We start from the raw sequence: 14,990 nt of genomic DNA, 5'->3' as shown, positions 1-14,990 counted from the left end.
AACCCTAGGTCCTGAACATTCTGGAAAAGAGGTCTCATTGCCTGTATTACAATTTTATTTACATCTGAATCAGAAGTCCTTATAATAAAGTCTAAATTATTAATTCTATATACTTGACTGTGATAAATAATATACTTGTTCAAAATAGTTATTATGTTCAAAAAAGAAATAGAATATTACTAGGATATTAAGGGCAGATTTATCAAGGGTCGAATAGTAAATTCAAATTTGATTTCTATTGATTTTGCGTGTCAAAATAAACATATTCTTATTTAATCCCCCTATTCGAATGTAAATTTACCACCCCTCGACCATGGAAACAGTCTTAATTTGAATATTTGCCACCTAAAACCTGCATAATTCATTTACAAGCCAATTGCAGAGGCCTGTTGAGCCATTTGGAGATGTTAATAGCCTTCCTGAGATTCGAGTTTTAGTTTGGGAGAAAAATTTGTTTAGTACGAATCAAATACGATTAGAATTTTCTGGTCGGAACCATTCGATTGAATATTAGATATTCCATATGCCCACATTGAGGTGGACTATTTTGGGCTGATCCAATCGTGGGCCCTAGGGCCCAATGATCGGATCAGAATGGAGGCTATACGGCAGTTGGATCACAGGCGGCATCAATGAACAGATGTGGCTGCGATCCGACAGGATTGTTTACCCTGCCCTATCCGCATCTGGCCTACTTTCAGCCAGATATTGATAGGGGATGGCCCCACACACGGGCCAATAAGCCGCCGACTCGGTCTGTCTGCAGCTTTTATGTTTTTGTTGTATAAAAATACGGATTTCATTTAGGTGTTCAACATGCAGCATGTCATATTTGTGTAGTGCAGCAAATACGTTATTTTAGTGTTGAACAGGGGTCTTCCGTTGACATCTAGCAGATGTTCATCTGAAGAACATCTGCATTTCTATTTATGAATGCTCCACATTTTTTTTTGGTACAACCTTGCTATTTCTCTATTCTTAAAAGAAAAACACTAATTAGAAAAATAATTGGTTTTACTATTTACTAGTTTTTGCAAGTGTGGTTGTGTGGCATACAGGCTCCACAGAAAAACATCTTACATGGTTTCTTTACATGAAATATTGATGTCTGGGGCCTGTCCAAACTGTCCACTTTTTACTGGAATATGCTATAGTAATATTAAATGAACTGCCTCAAGCATGCAGCTGCACTCATTTAAAAGTGTAAATTTTGCTGTAATTCTTCTTGACAAGTGCTCTTAAAGATGTACTGAGATGGTATCTTGTGTTTTTATGTATTAGGTTTGATATATGATTTTAAAACAATGATAAAGAATACAAAAAAGTGACAAGCTGACATTTAAAGCACAATCTCTTGCAAAAAAAATTGTGTAGCGTTATTTCCCTTTCTAATTTGAGTACAAGTAGGCCAAACTGTTAGGTATATATTGCCCCTTACCATACATTACATTTGTATTTACACAGCTAAACAGCTCCTCTCCTATGCTCACACTAAAACTTGTCATCATTTTCTATTGTAATATTGCAATAATCCAACTGCTTCTGTCAGGTATCTACTAAAACATTTATATTTTCCTCAACATATTCCCTCAAGAATAATTCAGCCTTTAATAACCAGTCCCACAGTTTATTATTAGCATAATCTGCTCCAACATAATTTAAATCCTGCCACTGTAATCAATTCACTCCAAAAACAAGTTCCAGTCTATTTTATGCTTTTTATTTTATGCTTAAATCATATGCACACAACCTTGTTTTTCTTCAGTGTGTCCCTCTTATGTTTCTGGATGTCTTTATTTAAACCATATAAAGAGATGTTCAGACTGGGAAGGACTAAACTAGATCTTTTCATTGTTTAACATAGGATATTGGTGCATAGAGTAAGGGACAATTATCTACATGAGCAAATGACTAAAGGTCACAGTGCAAGAGTTTTTGTAAATTAAACATTTTAAGATTTAGCAAGTATAACATAAGGTGTACAACAGGGCTCGGTGCTGACCTCTGCCCCATGCAGTTTATTTATTAATTGTCTGGAAGTGGGACTGGAAAAGAAAATATACATTGCTGCAGATGACGCACAGGTCTGCTGAGTAATTTAAGCTTTAGTAGATGTGTTAACTCAGGCATCTAGATAACTTATTCAAATTGTCAATAAATTAAAGATGATATTCATTAGTGTAAATAAATATAAGGTTATAATTATTGAGTAGAAAAAAAAGTCTGCATGTAAGGTAAACTGTAAAATTCAAGAAATAAACTGATGGCAATGTATCTAAAGGACTCTTAAGTTATAGAATTTGTTAGATAGCACTTGCAGAAACTCAATTCTAAATAATATATATAATATAAATATATAGATTCTACAAAGTGTTTGCATAAGGAAATGATGAGTTCAGTGGGTACTAAGCACTCTAGTTATGAGTAGATGGTTTGCAAGGAAGAAAGAAAGTAGATGGTTTGAAAGGAATGAGCAACTAGATCTGAAGTAGGCCAAGTGCTTTGTGGGCAATTATGAGAGAGTGTATTGTCTGGCCTGCATTTCATGAAGGTCTATATGCACCCAACTTACATATCAACAACTTACATGAGCAAACAGCAAGGCTAATATCACATGGGTAATATTTGATACATCTGAAAAACACCTGTGATCACCTTTCATGTGAACAGGAAGAGTAGGCATGAGCACTCTTGAGCTGGAGTGTGCTCACTATATTCAGTGCTCAGACTTACACTTCATGTAAATGAAAACCACATTTCGCTATTACATATCTGTTTTAACAGACTATGATATGCCGATGTGAAATAAGCCCTTTCATGTGACCAGGTAGAGTAGGTTTGAGCACCTTTTGGCTGGAGTGTGCTCACTATTCAGTGCTCAGACTTACACTTCAAGTAAATGAAAAACACAGTACACTAACTATTACAGGTGTGTTTTAACAGGCTATGATATGCCGATGTGAAATAAGCCTTTTTCAACTTATGGATCCATTAAATAATGAGAGGTAACGGGCTTAACATAATATAAACCTACAATTTCTAAAATGTTTACCTATTTTAAGGGAATTTCCTAACTGCAATGTAACCTCACCTGACTACTCTCTAAGGTTTTCTAGAAGTTTCCAGTGATTGATTTCTGCTATTGTTTAAGAGCCTAAATCGTAGAGGTTTGCACAACTTAGTATTGGGTACAAATTACACCTCTCCACTCCATACAGAAAAATCAGTTCAGACTTACTGTATAATTTGAGTCTTGCAAACAGGCATATTAGTAAAGTAGAACCAATGTATGTTTCTCCATGGTGTGGGATGTTATTGTCTCTAATTGCCTGGGTATAAAAAATTGAAGGTCCAATATGGGTTTTGCCCACTTTTAGAAATAGGGTAAGGTGGTGTCTTCACTGAGGTTAAGCAATTCTTACTTGAAACTGTTTGTCACAAAAGCTGGGAACCAGGAAATTAAAATATACTTTGTGCTAATTACTCCAAGGTCTTTCAGAGTAAAGAAACTTACAGATTTTAACTGACTACAAGTTTGAGGATGTCATAGTTAGGCACTGTAGTCCATGACAGATACTTCCACAAATAAAATAATAGTGAATAGTTTTAACCCATGTAAGCTTAGAAAACTGGCAGATAAGTGCAGACTAAATCAGGTTTATTTGGCTGTAAATGGGGTTTAGCATTTAAAAGGGTTTCAAATCAACCATATACATCTTTAAAATATATTCTAGTGTTATTTAAATGGCAATTTATCCTGACTTTCCTCTTTCTTATGTTGCCTCTACTTTAGCCTAATGAGTAATATTCTGTTACAAGGGATGGAGTTTCCATGGAGAATCATGATTCCTCTCTAATATAAAGCATTAATTTCTGTTTGATTATGTTTCTAGGCTGTGTAAGTTTTATAGCAGTTATTCCCAGCTAAAATGATTTAGTGATCCAAATTAAACAGCGATGGTGACCTTTGCTTATATCCTGTGTTCCCAAAAACATCACATACCGTTCAGTTAATAAATACTTTTGCAGAGTTAAAATAACTAAAGCAAATCCAATAGTGTGTTTTCTGGATCAACCTGAAATAACCTTATGTGAGCTAAAATACTTTATTTTTGTTTCTAAGATATGGGGACCATTTTGAAAGTAGTCTCTGTTCCCAAGGAGACCTGGCATGATTTAGAAGAAGTTCTACTGGAAGAAATGACTGTATTTAGGGTGAGTACTATACACTTTGCAATAGAGAGATTTTTTGCCTCATGCATATTTGTTTTGAATTTTCAAATATTTTCAGAAGTATAATAAATGTATTATAAATGCAATTGATGCAATTGTTTTTTTTTTAAGTTGACACTGTAAATACCACTACTGATTAGATCAAAACTTTTCAATTTTAGACAATACTTTACATTGTAGGAACCAACAAAGAAATAGAAAGCGATAGAACTGACACAACACAACCTCTCAGTTAGAATTCCATTAAAAAAATATCTTCATTTAATATGGGCTAATTTATGTTTGCTAGACAGCACTGAGTACAAAAAGAGGCAAATTATTGTAGCAGTCAAAACACCATTTGCAAACGTGGTTGCACACCTTTTAATTAGCTTAAATGCCAGTCATCATTGTTTTGCATCATATGGCATACTATGCTATACTATGGAATTCAATATAAAACTTGGTAGACTACGCTTAGTCATCAGCACTTAGTCATCAGCTTAATATATATTTATTATTAAGAAATAAATTCTGTATATGCAAATCCGCCCCCGGGAGCCTCCCCCCATTTGGATGGATTCTGTTCTCAAGCTAGCTTGGTCATTAGTACCCTGACCTTGAGCAGAACCACCTGATTTGTTATGAGAGCAGTTATTTTCCTGTGCTGTGGAATGATATCTCTATGCTCTCCCCATCAGTAATGCCCTTTTAAGCCCTTAAGTTCTTATGTCATATGTCCCAAGTCTATAAAACTCTCTGATTCCTTTGTTACAGAGAGTTTTTTCCCTTTGTTACATTAATAATGTTAATAATTATTATTTACTAATATTATTAATTAATAAACATTATCTTTTTTTCACCTCCGGTAAGTGAATTTGCACAACATTATAAAATCTATATATTGCCTTTTATAGTATTTTAGAATTTCTGGTTTAAATGTATCCTGCATTGTTTAAAAATAAATGAAACCCAAATGCTGCAAGCCATAGTAACATGAGCAAAACATCAGACTACCCAAAGTAAAGATAGAAACTTGATTATATAATAATACTGGTGGTAGTCTTTTGCTACAATAAATAAGATTGATATGACCCTGGCTGGGGGTTGAGTAGCATTACAATTAATACTGGCCAATTTTAACTAGAATGTACCCAATATTTCTCACTTTGGTGAGTTTTTCCATTGTATATTGTATATTAGTTTGTTGTTTGCAAAAGTATGGTCCATCAAACCTCTGAAAGTGTTACTTTTAAAATCACATTGTAGATATATTTTACCTGACCCAAATCACTTTAGGGAGAATTAAGGTGTTATGTGACCTATAGCAGTTTCCATTCATGTGGCAGCTAGCCCCTATCTTTGTGTTATGTAGTTTCTTCCTTTTTAGGGTACTGGCACACAGTAGGCTTTGCCACCCTTTGTAAAACCTGCACTACTGTAGGTGGCACAATGGTCAACGTTTTATTCCCACAAAGCATAAATGTAAATTGACACTAGTAAAACATACACGTTGTGCAGTAGCCAAAGTTGCCTTGTGAGGCACACATGATGCTTATGTTTACCAACCAGCGATTTACATCTATGTCAGTTTTAAGAAAATGTTGTTTTAACACTGACAGTAGCGCAGATTTACTGTGGATAACAAAACTTACTGTGTGCCAGTACTCATATGGGCTATGACGAATAAGGCCTCTATTTTTAATAAAAAATTCAGTGATAATTGGGGGTACTTGCCCTCCTGATTTACTTTTGATTCAATAGATAGCTATCCAGGGTCGATAGCATGTGCTTTAGGAAAGAACATGCCCTGGAAACATGAAAATTTTGTTTTTGCTCAAAATAAACAGCAACTTGTTTGAATAGAAAAATGCACATACTTCCCTTTAATCTGTTAACTATAGGGTAAATGTTGATTTAAAGAATGTTGCACTGGTGGCTGTTCAGCACTACTGCTCTTCAATGGGCATCCTCTTAATCCTGACTGTTTAACCCTTCTGTAAATACAAACTAACAATTCCATTTCAAGAAACTGAGGACTTTTTCAGCGTATTAACCCTTGTATAATAGGTTTCAGTCAGGCTTAACATCCACCGACCCATGACTTTTGCATTCAGCTCTCTTATAAAAGTTTAAAAGCTTTAAATTAATCCCCATTGAAACCAACATTTGAATGTTAATGGAGTAGTGCATCTGTGGGTTGGAGTATTAAGCTGTAATCACTTCAGATAAGATGTATCTTTACAAAGAACTATTTAACCTTAACACTACTGTAGTTTATACATTGCCCCAGAAACCACAATTTCATTTATGTCATGTAAATAAATAGAAGTAAGAGTATCAATGATAGCAATGATAAAGACAATTTTAATGATAGCCTAATTTGTCATTTTGCTTATAGTTATATCATACCCATTACATCTGCATGAGCGAGGCTGTACATTTACTTCACCGGCAAAAATTGCATTGAAGATAAAATCAGCACAAATCACATATCTTCTCACACATTTTTCAGTTAATCCCTATCCTCAGGCTCAAACAGTATTTAAATGTATTAAGCAACATGAGACATTTTTCAAACAGTGCCCCAAAAAAGTATACTACGTAAGTTGTATAAGTTACTACATATGTTGTGTGCTCACCTACTCTCTACTCATTCCCATGGGATTTTTAGAAGTGTATTTCTGAAATGGTGAACTCTTTCACCCATTGATAAATTTGCTTCTAAAAATTTGATAGGGATAAATAGAAAGTGGTTACGTTTTTCTGTGGTGAGCTCTTATTGAACACTTTGATAAATCTGCCCCATGGTGTTACTATCTCTGCTGGTGTCACTTCTGCCGTGCGAACAACCCCCCACACTCCTAATAGAACAGAATAGTGTTTAGTTGCTAAATGAAGTCGAACACCATTCTGATGTACTGACTCACTGATATGTTTTGATAAATATGCTAATTTGTGAAATCCTTTCCTGGCAGAAAACTGTTTAGTAACTGTGCAGAAATTTAAAAAATGGCGCCACTCCTTTGACATTAAGGGGGGTATTTACTAAAACTCAAATTTATCTCATATTTTTAGTGCAACAAATCTGCCCAAACTCCCATCCACGATTTTATTTAACAAGAAAATAACTTTTAAAAGTCAGGTTGGAAAAAGACTCGATAAAATTGAGCAAAAACTCGAATCACATGAGCTTTTTGCATTTGACGCACAAATTGCTCGATATTTTCAGGTAATTGCCTGGAAACCCCAAGTATCCTTCTTAATTTTAGGTATGTGAACGTAAAATTTCAGGAAATTTTTAACTTACTTTGGAAAATTAGACAATAAGACATTTTACCCGGTATTTTCTCTTCTAGGAGCCAACTGCTATTTCAGCCATGGAGATTTCAACAAAGCAAGTATGCAGTGTTTTACCTTACTACACTTCCTTTCATGAATGTCTTTTATATGCTCTTGACAACATCTTGGCAATGAACGAAGTATTAATTGGGATAACACGTCCTTTGCCTTTACTGAAACACAAGATGGATTTACCAAAGTAACGTAAAGTCCGCGTAAAAAGGAAATCATTTAGAGCAGGCCTTGCTATTAAGTTGTAAACACAATGTAAACATGTCAGCTAACTGACTAGGAATTTATATCAGACTTATTCTTGGATGCAAAAACTGGTGTTTCATTTTGTGTGAGGAAAATAACCTCTTAAAGGAAATGTATTTTCCTTCAATCCTATTATAAGAAAGCATTTGTTTAACAGAGACTTCTTTCTATTGAAACGTTTGGATAATATCATTAGAGGTGCTCTAGAACTGAAACAAATCCCACCATTGTGTGTAAGATGTTTTGTTATTGTGAGAAAAAGAAACATGCAAGAAAAGTTTTAAAACTGTCTAAAATGTCCATACATCTGACATTTTGCGTTAAGTAATTAGGACTAGAGGTTGATAAAAATGAAATGTATGCAGTTCAGCTGCACATAAAGATGGCCTTATTGCAGTGATCATGTTCTTTCAAACAACTACATCCCATAGGAACTGTAACCACTTACACCTTGTCTCTGTAAGTCCCCACATGCACCTATTGGGGTTCATCTGATACATGTATTTTCCATATAAAGGCATCACAGTCCAGGTATAGTGTAGCTAGCTTTACAAGAAAAAAATGCAGGGGAATTAATTTTTAGGGATGCAGAGGGCACACTGAGTATTTCAATATCAAATAATATGTAATAGAAGTGGGCTCTCCATCCTTTCAATGTGTTTGTGGCTAAACTAGTAGAGCAGCACAAAAACCCAATTTTCTATGAAATGAACATGTATGTATACCAGACCAAGTTTTGGTCCCTGCTTGAGACTTTTCTATATAAATATATACACACAGCAAAAAAGGCTGTGTCAGTATATTGCTGTTTGAAATATAGATTTATACTATAGTATGCTATAAATATACGTTTTCTTATCTAATTCTTCTGACATATTTTCATTAAAAATAAAATTCTTTTAAAGCAACAACTATACATTGGCTCGTCAGTGGGTGTTTCCCAACTCCCGCTTCACCGCTGTGATGTTTATGGAAAAGCTTGTGCTGAGTGTTGCCTTGCCAGAGACCCCTATTGTGCTTGGGATGGATCTTCATGCTCACGCTACTTTCCTACTGCTAAAAGGTGATAACATCCACATAACTTTTTATTTTGTTACTTCAGCCTTGCTCTGCATTTTATTTTTACACTTTTATCACTTCTTTACCTATAAACCAGAACAGTTTTTGTATATACTGTTGTTCTCTTTTCGGAATGCTTATGTTCCACTGCTTTATCTACAGTTCTCCCATTTCCCAGTAGTGTTTACTAGTAGCTGAATTAAGTTCTTTATGCTTGAAGAAAACTGAGAACAGAATGAAAGGCTTTTCTTTGTCTTTAGTTTTACATAAAAATATTTAATTTAAATCAAGTCAAGCAACATTTTTAAAGTGCTTTGCAATTGATCTACATTAATAAAAACAAAAGAATTTGCATTTCAATTGGCTTTTTTTTATAAAAAAAAAAAATTGTAGCAGCATTACAAAACTTGCTATAATTTTCTCACATATTGCCCTGCATGTTTTGCCAGTATTAATACTTGGAAACTTAACCCTCTCTAGCTTTATTCAAACTAGGGTAAAGAGCTAAAGGTGACTGATATAACGTAAGCTACTCTTATTCACGTTCTAAGAATAATAAATGTACAATCCTCAGATATGTTCTGCATAATGACAAATGTAGTAATCTCTTTTGATGGTCAAGATGGTGCCCCCCCCATATAAAATAAAAACAAAGATCTTACTGGTGCAGTTTAGTAGCTCTGTAAGTAAGTTAGCCCTACTGCCATAGGTAATTTAGCATAAAATAGCCATGAAATGGTATTTACTTCTAGAGGATTCATGTGTATTGCATTTCCCTACAGATCTCTCTACTACACCACCCATTCGTTTGTGTTGAATTTATATTCTCAATAATTATTTTTTTATCTTATTTAAGCCTATAACTCTACCTACATTTTAGATTTTCCTATAAAAACTATAACTATATTATATACAATCATATGTGGATTACAAAACAATTACTTGATATGCCTGTCAAATAAAATTCTACAAGGATTAACTATAGAACAGTGTCTAAAAATTTATCTTTTCCTTTCTTTTAGTCTTTCTTTTAGTTAAGAGTTCATTAGAGCTGGCATCTTCTTTGCAGGGACATGCGCTGCCAGAGTTATAGTGGTTTGATTAAAGCAGAATTGAGTGTTCCGGAAACATTTTCATATTTAACCCTGGGAAAAAAAAAGTATGTTACAGATAGCAATTAAGAGCTGGTGGTGTAGAGATATGGTGATTAAAGCAATTTCCTTGTCTTTGAAATTGTTTCAGAAGTTGTTCCACTTTTAGCCTCCACCCATTCATTACAGTTTCAAAGGGCACAGACAACACAGTTTAGAGCTTCCAAAGTTATCACTTAGCTAAATGCAAATGCTTTGTGGGTCAGGTTTCATAAACTTGTCTGCTGACTTAATTTTCAGACTTGACATTTGTTTGATATCCTCAGTGTTTCTATAAATATATATCCATAAATAGCGCACAGAAATGGTCCACATTTCTTCAGTTGAAAAAAACAAAAACAAAGCTTTTCCCATGAATCATTCTTGAAAATGTGGTTCCTTTTATGCTACCAGCCTGTTTGAAAGGGGGCGATCCCTTAACTATTCTGTGCAAAAAGGTTACTTATTTGTAAAACCGCGAGACCGCACTACGGCTTTGCTGCATTTGTGAGAGTATTAAGCGTGGCTGAAGATTTCAGTGGTTTGGCTGAGTCCCCTGTGTTCAAACATACAAATTGCCGCTAACATGCATACATTCTTTTTATATAGAGAGGTAATCTATCTAGTAGATATCTTTTGATCCACACAATGCATACTGTACTTTCTATTCAGCTTTTGTACAAAATGACTTTGATCCCCAGCAGAAAATTACTTATTATCCCTCTATAACAGCTGACATGACTGATGCAACCAAGTGTCTCTCCAGCAAGAATACTTGACTTTTGTATGCAGGAAGCTGAGTGAGATGATTAGAAACGGATTTACAGCTCCGTTCTGGGACTAATCCCCTTTGCTGTGTCCTGACTTTGCAAATCCACTAGCGGTTTTTTACAATGACATTTTGCCATTTAAACCCCATCTTTGTTTGTTCTGCTTTTATTTATGAATGAAGTTTCTTTCCGGCAGTGTGGAATCTTTTGTTGGAATTCTTTAGAACCAAAGGATACCAGCAAACAATAATAGAAAACCTCAGATGGGAAACTAAAATAATCTGCATGAATTCTTTTCATAGGATTTCTTTGCTGAAGTAATAATAGTAAACAAGAAGCACATGTGAGGGGTTTCAGGAATTTATGTCTAAAAACAATAGGTCAACCTATTGTGTGCTTTTGTGGGGTATCTAGTATACAATGTATAACAGTTATTACAATTTAACCAGCACTTTCTAAAAAGTCAGCTATACAATATAGATCATGTTACAAACCTCATTGCTAGACACTTCTCATCCTGGATACCTAACTTATCAGCGGGTTATAGGCTTACTGTCTCAGCAAAGTGTCAGAAAGGCTAAAAAATATACACCTTCTTGAAAATGCTGCCGTGACTTATTGAACTGAATGCCAGCCACAGTCAATGCTGGAGATTTAACTTGAATCAATATTTCCAATTGCTCTGGGAGAAGCTGCACACATCATCCCAAATGGACACATTATATAACACAATATTGATCGTGCTACAACATGCTGCTAGAAGTAAAAAGAACTGGATAAGAAACATTAAATGACAGTATTATAAAAAGGAAGGTGAAAGAAACTTCTCATATTTACTGTAGAAAACCTAAACTTTGTAAAAAAAAACAAAAAAAAAACAGCAGGTTTTTCCATTTAAATTGGTTTCCTATGATTAAAAAAATTGATCTAACTTCACAATGCAAAGCAGGAACAGCCCACTAGCAGCCATAATTTATCCAAACTGAACTAATCTGTTTGCCAATTTGGCTTAGATTTGTACTTATTCTATAAGCAGTACCAATACTTTACCACTGCCGCACTGTTTTGTCCATGCATATTACAGATAACTCAGATCTAGACAATTGGCTCAGATGGCTTGCCATGTGACTTTATTTAAAAAGATCATCATTGCGTCCATGGCTTACCATGTGGTGTCAGAATAAAATGTGTTCAGATGTGTCTTGGAAGTCACTCTTTCCAACCTCAATCATGACTTAATGCTGTTAAACCACTTGAATAACTATCTTCCTGCTGCTACGCAAATGGGGAATCCTTAGAACATTTGTCTTTATTATGGGATAACTTTAATGGTGGTTAAGGAGCTCTGCCTTATTAATATGCCAAGCAGAATACTCATACGGCTTACTCTACAAGCTAATCATTTCAAGGGCTAGTACCACTATATTTTATATACACAAACACACACATATAAACTCTTGGGGTGTGTACAAAGGGGCATATTTTTTTTGCTGTTTAAAATGAAATTTGGGCAAAAAAATTGTTAAAAGCATGTGTAATTTTACACCATGTTAACTCCAGCGTCGTTATTTTACATTGCTTCCAGAACAAGTCATTTAAAAAAAAATGTTACAACATTTTTTACACATCGAAGCCTGCCGATATGTGGTGTATTGTCCCGCTGTTTTTTTTACACAGCATAATAAATATGCCCCTTAGTGTACAGGTATACATAACACCTGTTTGTGCGTTTAATAATCCAACACACGATGGTTACATTAATTAGTTGTGTGTGAGTAATAGCTGTATATAGCAATTGCATATTGTGTGTTGTGTTTGTATTTATAATGGTTCATCCATGTTTTTGAGGCAAAAATATTGTGATCAGAGCAATTGAACTGTAGTATCAGGGTGAGTTTAGCAAAGTGACAGGCAGTTCTAACAGCGACTTGTAAGTGAAGCAATTTGCAATGTCTCTGCAGCTGTTGTCTCTTCTGTAAGTTACATCCCATGTTCTCTGCCTTGTGGACTGTGAAATTACCACAGATTTCAATTGCAAGAACTAATAGTTAGGTGGCATTATTGGAATGTCCCATTAGTCTCACTGATTAACTCTCGGCTAAGAGCTGTGATCCATTACTAGACCTTGTATACATGACTGTAGTTATATCATTTTTATTCACAACTTTGCTTTTGTGCTTATGAGAAAGACATATTTTAATTACAGTGTAAAACATTTTGCAAAAATGTAATGTATAATCTAATTCTAAAAACAAAAATGTTAATGTTCCTTTTTTAATTCTTTTTTTATCCTAGACGTACTAGGCGCCAAGATATCAGGAACGGGGATCCCCTAACACATTGTTCAGACCTACAGCATCAAGGTAAGTGACTGCTGAAGTTATGTACAGTACAACAAATATTAGACAAAAAACAGTGGTGTAAATAGACCCCGCAGTCACAAGAGTGCCCGGGGAACAGGGGAGACCTTGCTAACCCCAGATGAATTGCTGATTCTTCAGCCCGTTTCCCTAGAAGTTGATAACCTTTTTTGCTTTCTCCAGTCAGCCCGCAGTCACAAGGTGGCCCGGGCAACCAGACTGTGGGGTCTGCTTCCTGTATATCTAATAAAAAAAACCCTCCTTTCCCAGCCCTCTCTTACCTGCGATGAGGAAGGAGGACGCAAGTCAGGCAGGAGTGAGCAGAGTTGGGATGGGGAGTGGGCAGGACAGAGATGGGGCATGGGTGGGGCAGAGGTGGGACATGGGCGGGGCAAAGGTGGGAAGTGGGTTGGAAGATGGGGATCAGAGTCCATCGGGCCCCTCTGAAGATTTTTTTGTAGGGGGGTCCGGCACGCTCTAGTTACGCCACTGACAAAAACCCTATCATTTAAGAATCTGGCATACATTATATCAGTTGTAAGAGGCTTGTATCTAAAGCAGACAAATTCCTATTTATTATTTATTTTATTTTCATACATTTTAAAATGTATGTGATATGATCTTATAATACTGTTGCCATGCATAATAACAGTATTCTGATATTTGTGTCTGCCTTGTTAAATCGAATGCAAGTTCAGTTTTGCACTAGTTTGTATAAGAGCTTGTATTTTTACTGGAATTATGGATAATAAACAAGATTTTGTATGCAGTTTGGTAGCATGTGCATTGGACTTGAGAACTCTACAGCCTTTTTTATTAGCATGGCTTTTTTGCAAGCTTTGCAATAACCTGTGTATATTTGGTAACAATTTTTTTGTCGGGAGAATTCAATAGTATCGTCCATATTTCTGGTGTAAAGTGCCACTGTTTTGTACGATCGCTCTTATTTTTTGGGTGGATTCGTTCAAATTCAAAAGCCAAACAATTTACAGCTGATGATTACTTGATGATTAAAGCATGTTACATGGGCAAACACAACAAGGGATATTGTACATAGTGAACAGTATTTCACACAGTACAAGTACTGTATAAGTTAATAAGTAGCAGAAAGCGACACTGGGGACAGTGTTTATAAAATAATTAAGTAACTTTATTTACTATACTGCACTGTTGTCCTCTGTTAGCAGCTACTGTAGGCAAATAAGGGCACATTGCAATATCCTTCAAGAAGCTTCTGGAAAGTCTCAATGCACAGAGGAATGCTTTTTTCAAGGATCAGAACCTTCATCTCAGATGTATGCTAGTTTTCAAAATCATCTGAAACCTTTGTTAATAAAGTTGGTAGCTCTTTTGGGTCAAATGCTTAGAAATTGCCTTGTTGCAGTTATCATTTTTATATAGAAGTAACTTATTGCCCCATGGTTTTGCTCATTTGAACTGATAAATGCTAAAAGAGCACACATAAAGTACTGTCCTATTTAGCACTTATATCGAGCTGTCTAAAGCATTCAAGCACAGTAGCATAATAACATTTCACAGAGGGAAAAATGCTATAATCAATCATTTTCTTTTTATTACAGACGCCTTTTGTCTGTTTTCTATTGTTATTATTATGGCTTGCAATTAGAGTTAAACAGAACATTATTTTTTTCTCTCATTCAGTTGGTTTAAAAGCCGAGGAAATGTAGAATTATACAGAACTATTTAAAAGTAATGGCACATCCATAAAATCTTACAGCTCATGCCTAATGACAGGGTGTAGAACTTGCTGGTGTCAATGACATTGACAAGTGCTTTAGCATCATCAGTATGGTAATGGAGACCTCGCTAACCCCCAGATGAATTGCTGATTCTTCAGC

General features: G+C 35.2%; 1 protein-coding gene across 2 annotated transcripts in view; it reads left to right on the top strand.

Annotated features, from left to right (window-relative positions):
• Positions 1-14,990, top strand: part of sema3a.L (semaphorin 3A L homeolog) — a 137,449-nt gene that overhangs the window by 109,193 nt on the left and 13,266 nt on the right. For both annotated transcript variants that reach the window (XM_018250610.2, NM_001085855.1), the window contains 4 exon segments: positions 4,124-4,215; positions 7,572-7,613; positions 8,718-8,875; positions 13,067-13,134. In XM_018250610.2, coding sequence (XP_018106099.1) covers positions 4,124-4,215; positions 7,572-7,613; positions 8,718-8,875; positions 13,067-13,134 — 360 coding nt within the window.

This window comes from Xenopus laevis, chromosome 3L, assembly GCF_017654675.1.
Source record: "Xenopus laevis strain J_2021 chromosome 3L, Xenopus_laevis_v10.1, whole genome shotgun sequence".
In the NCBI taxonomy this organism is placed as follows: Eukaryota; Metazoa; Chordata; class Amphibia; order Anura; family Pipidae; genus Xenopus; species Xenopus laevis.
This window is presented reverse-complemented; position numbering and strand designations above follow the sequence as displayed.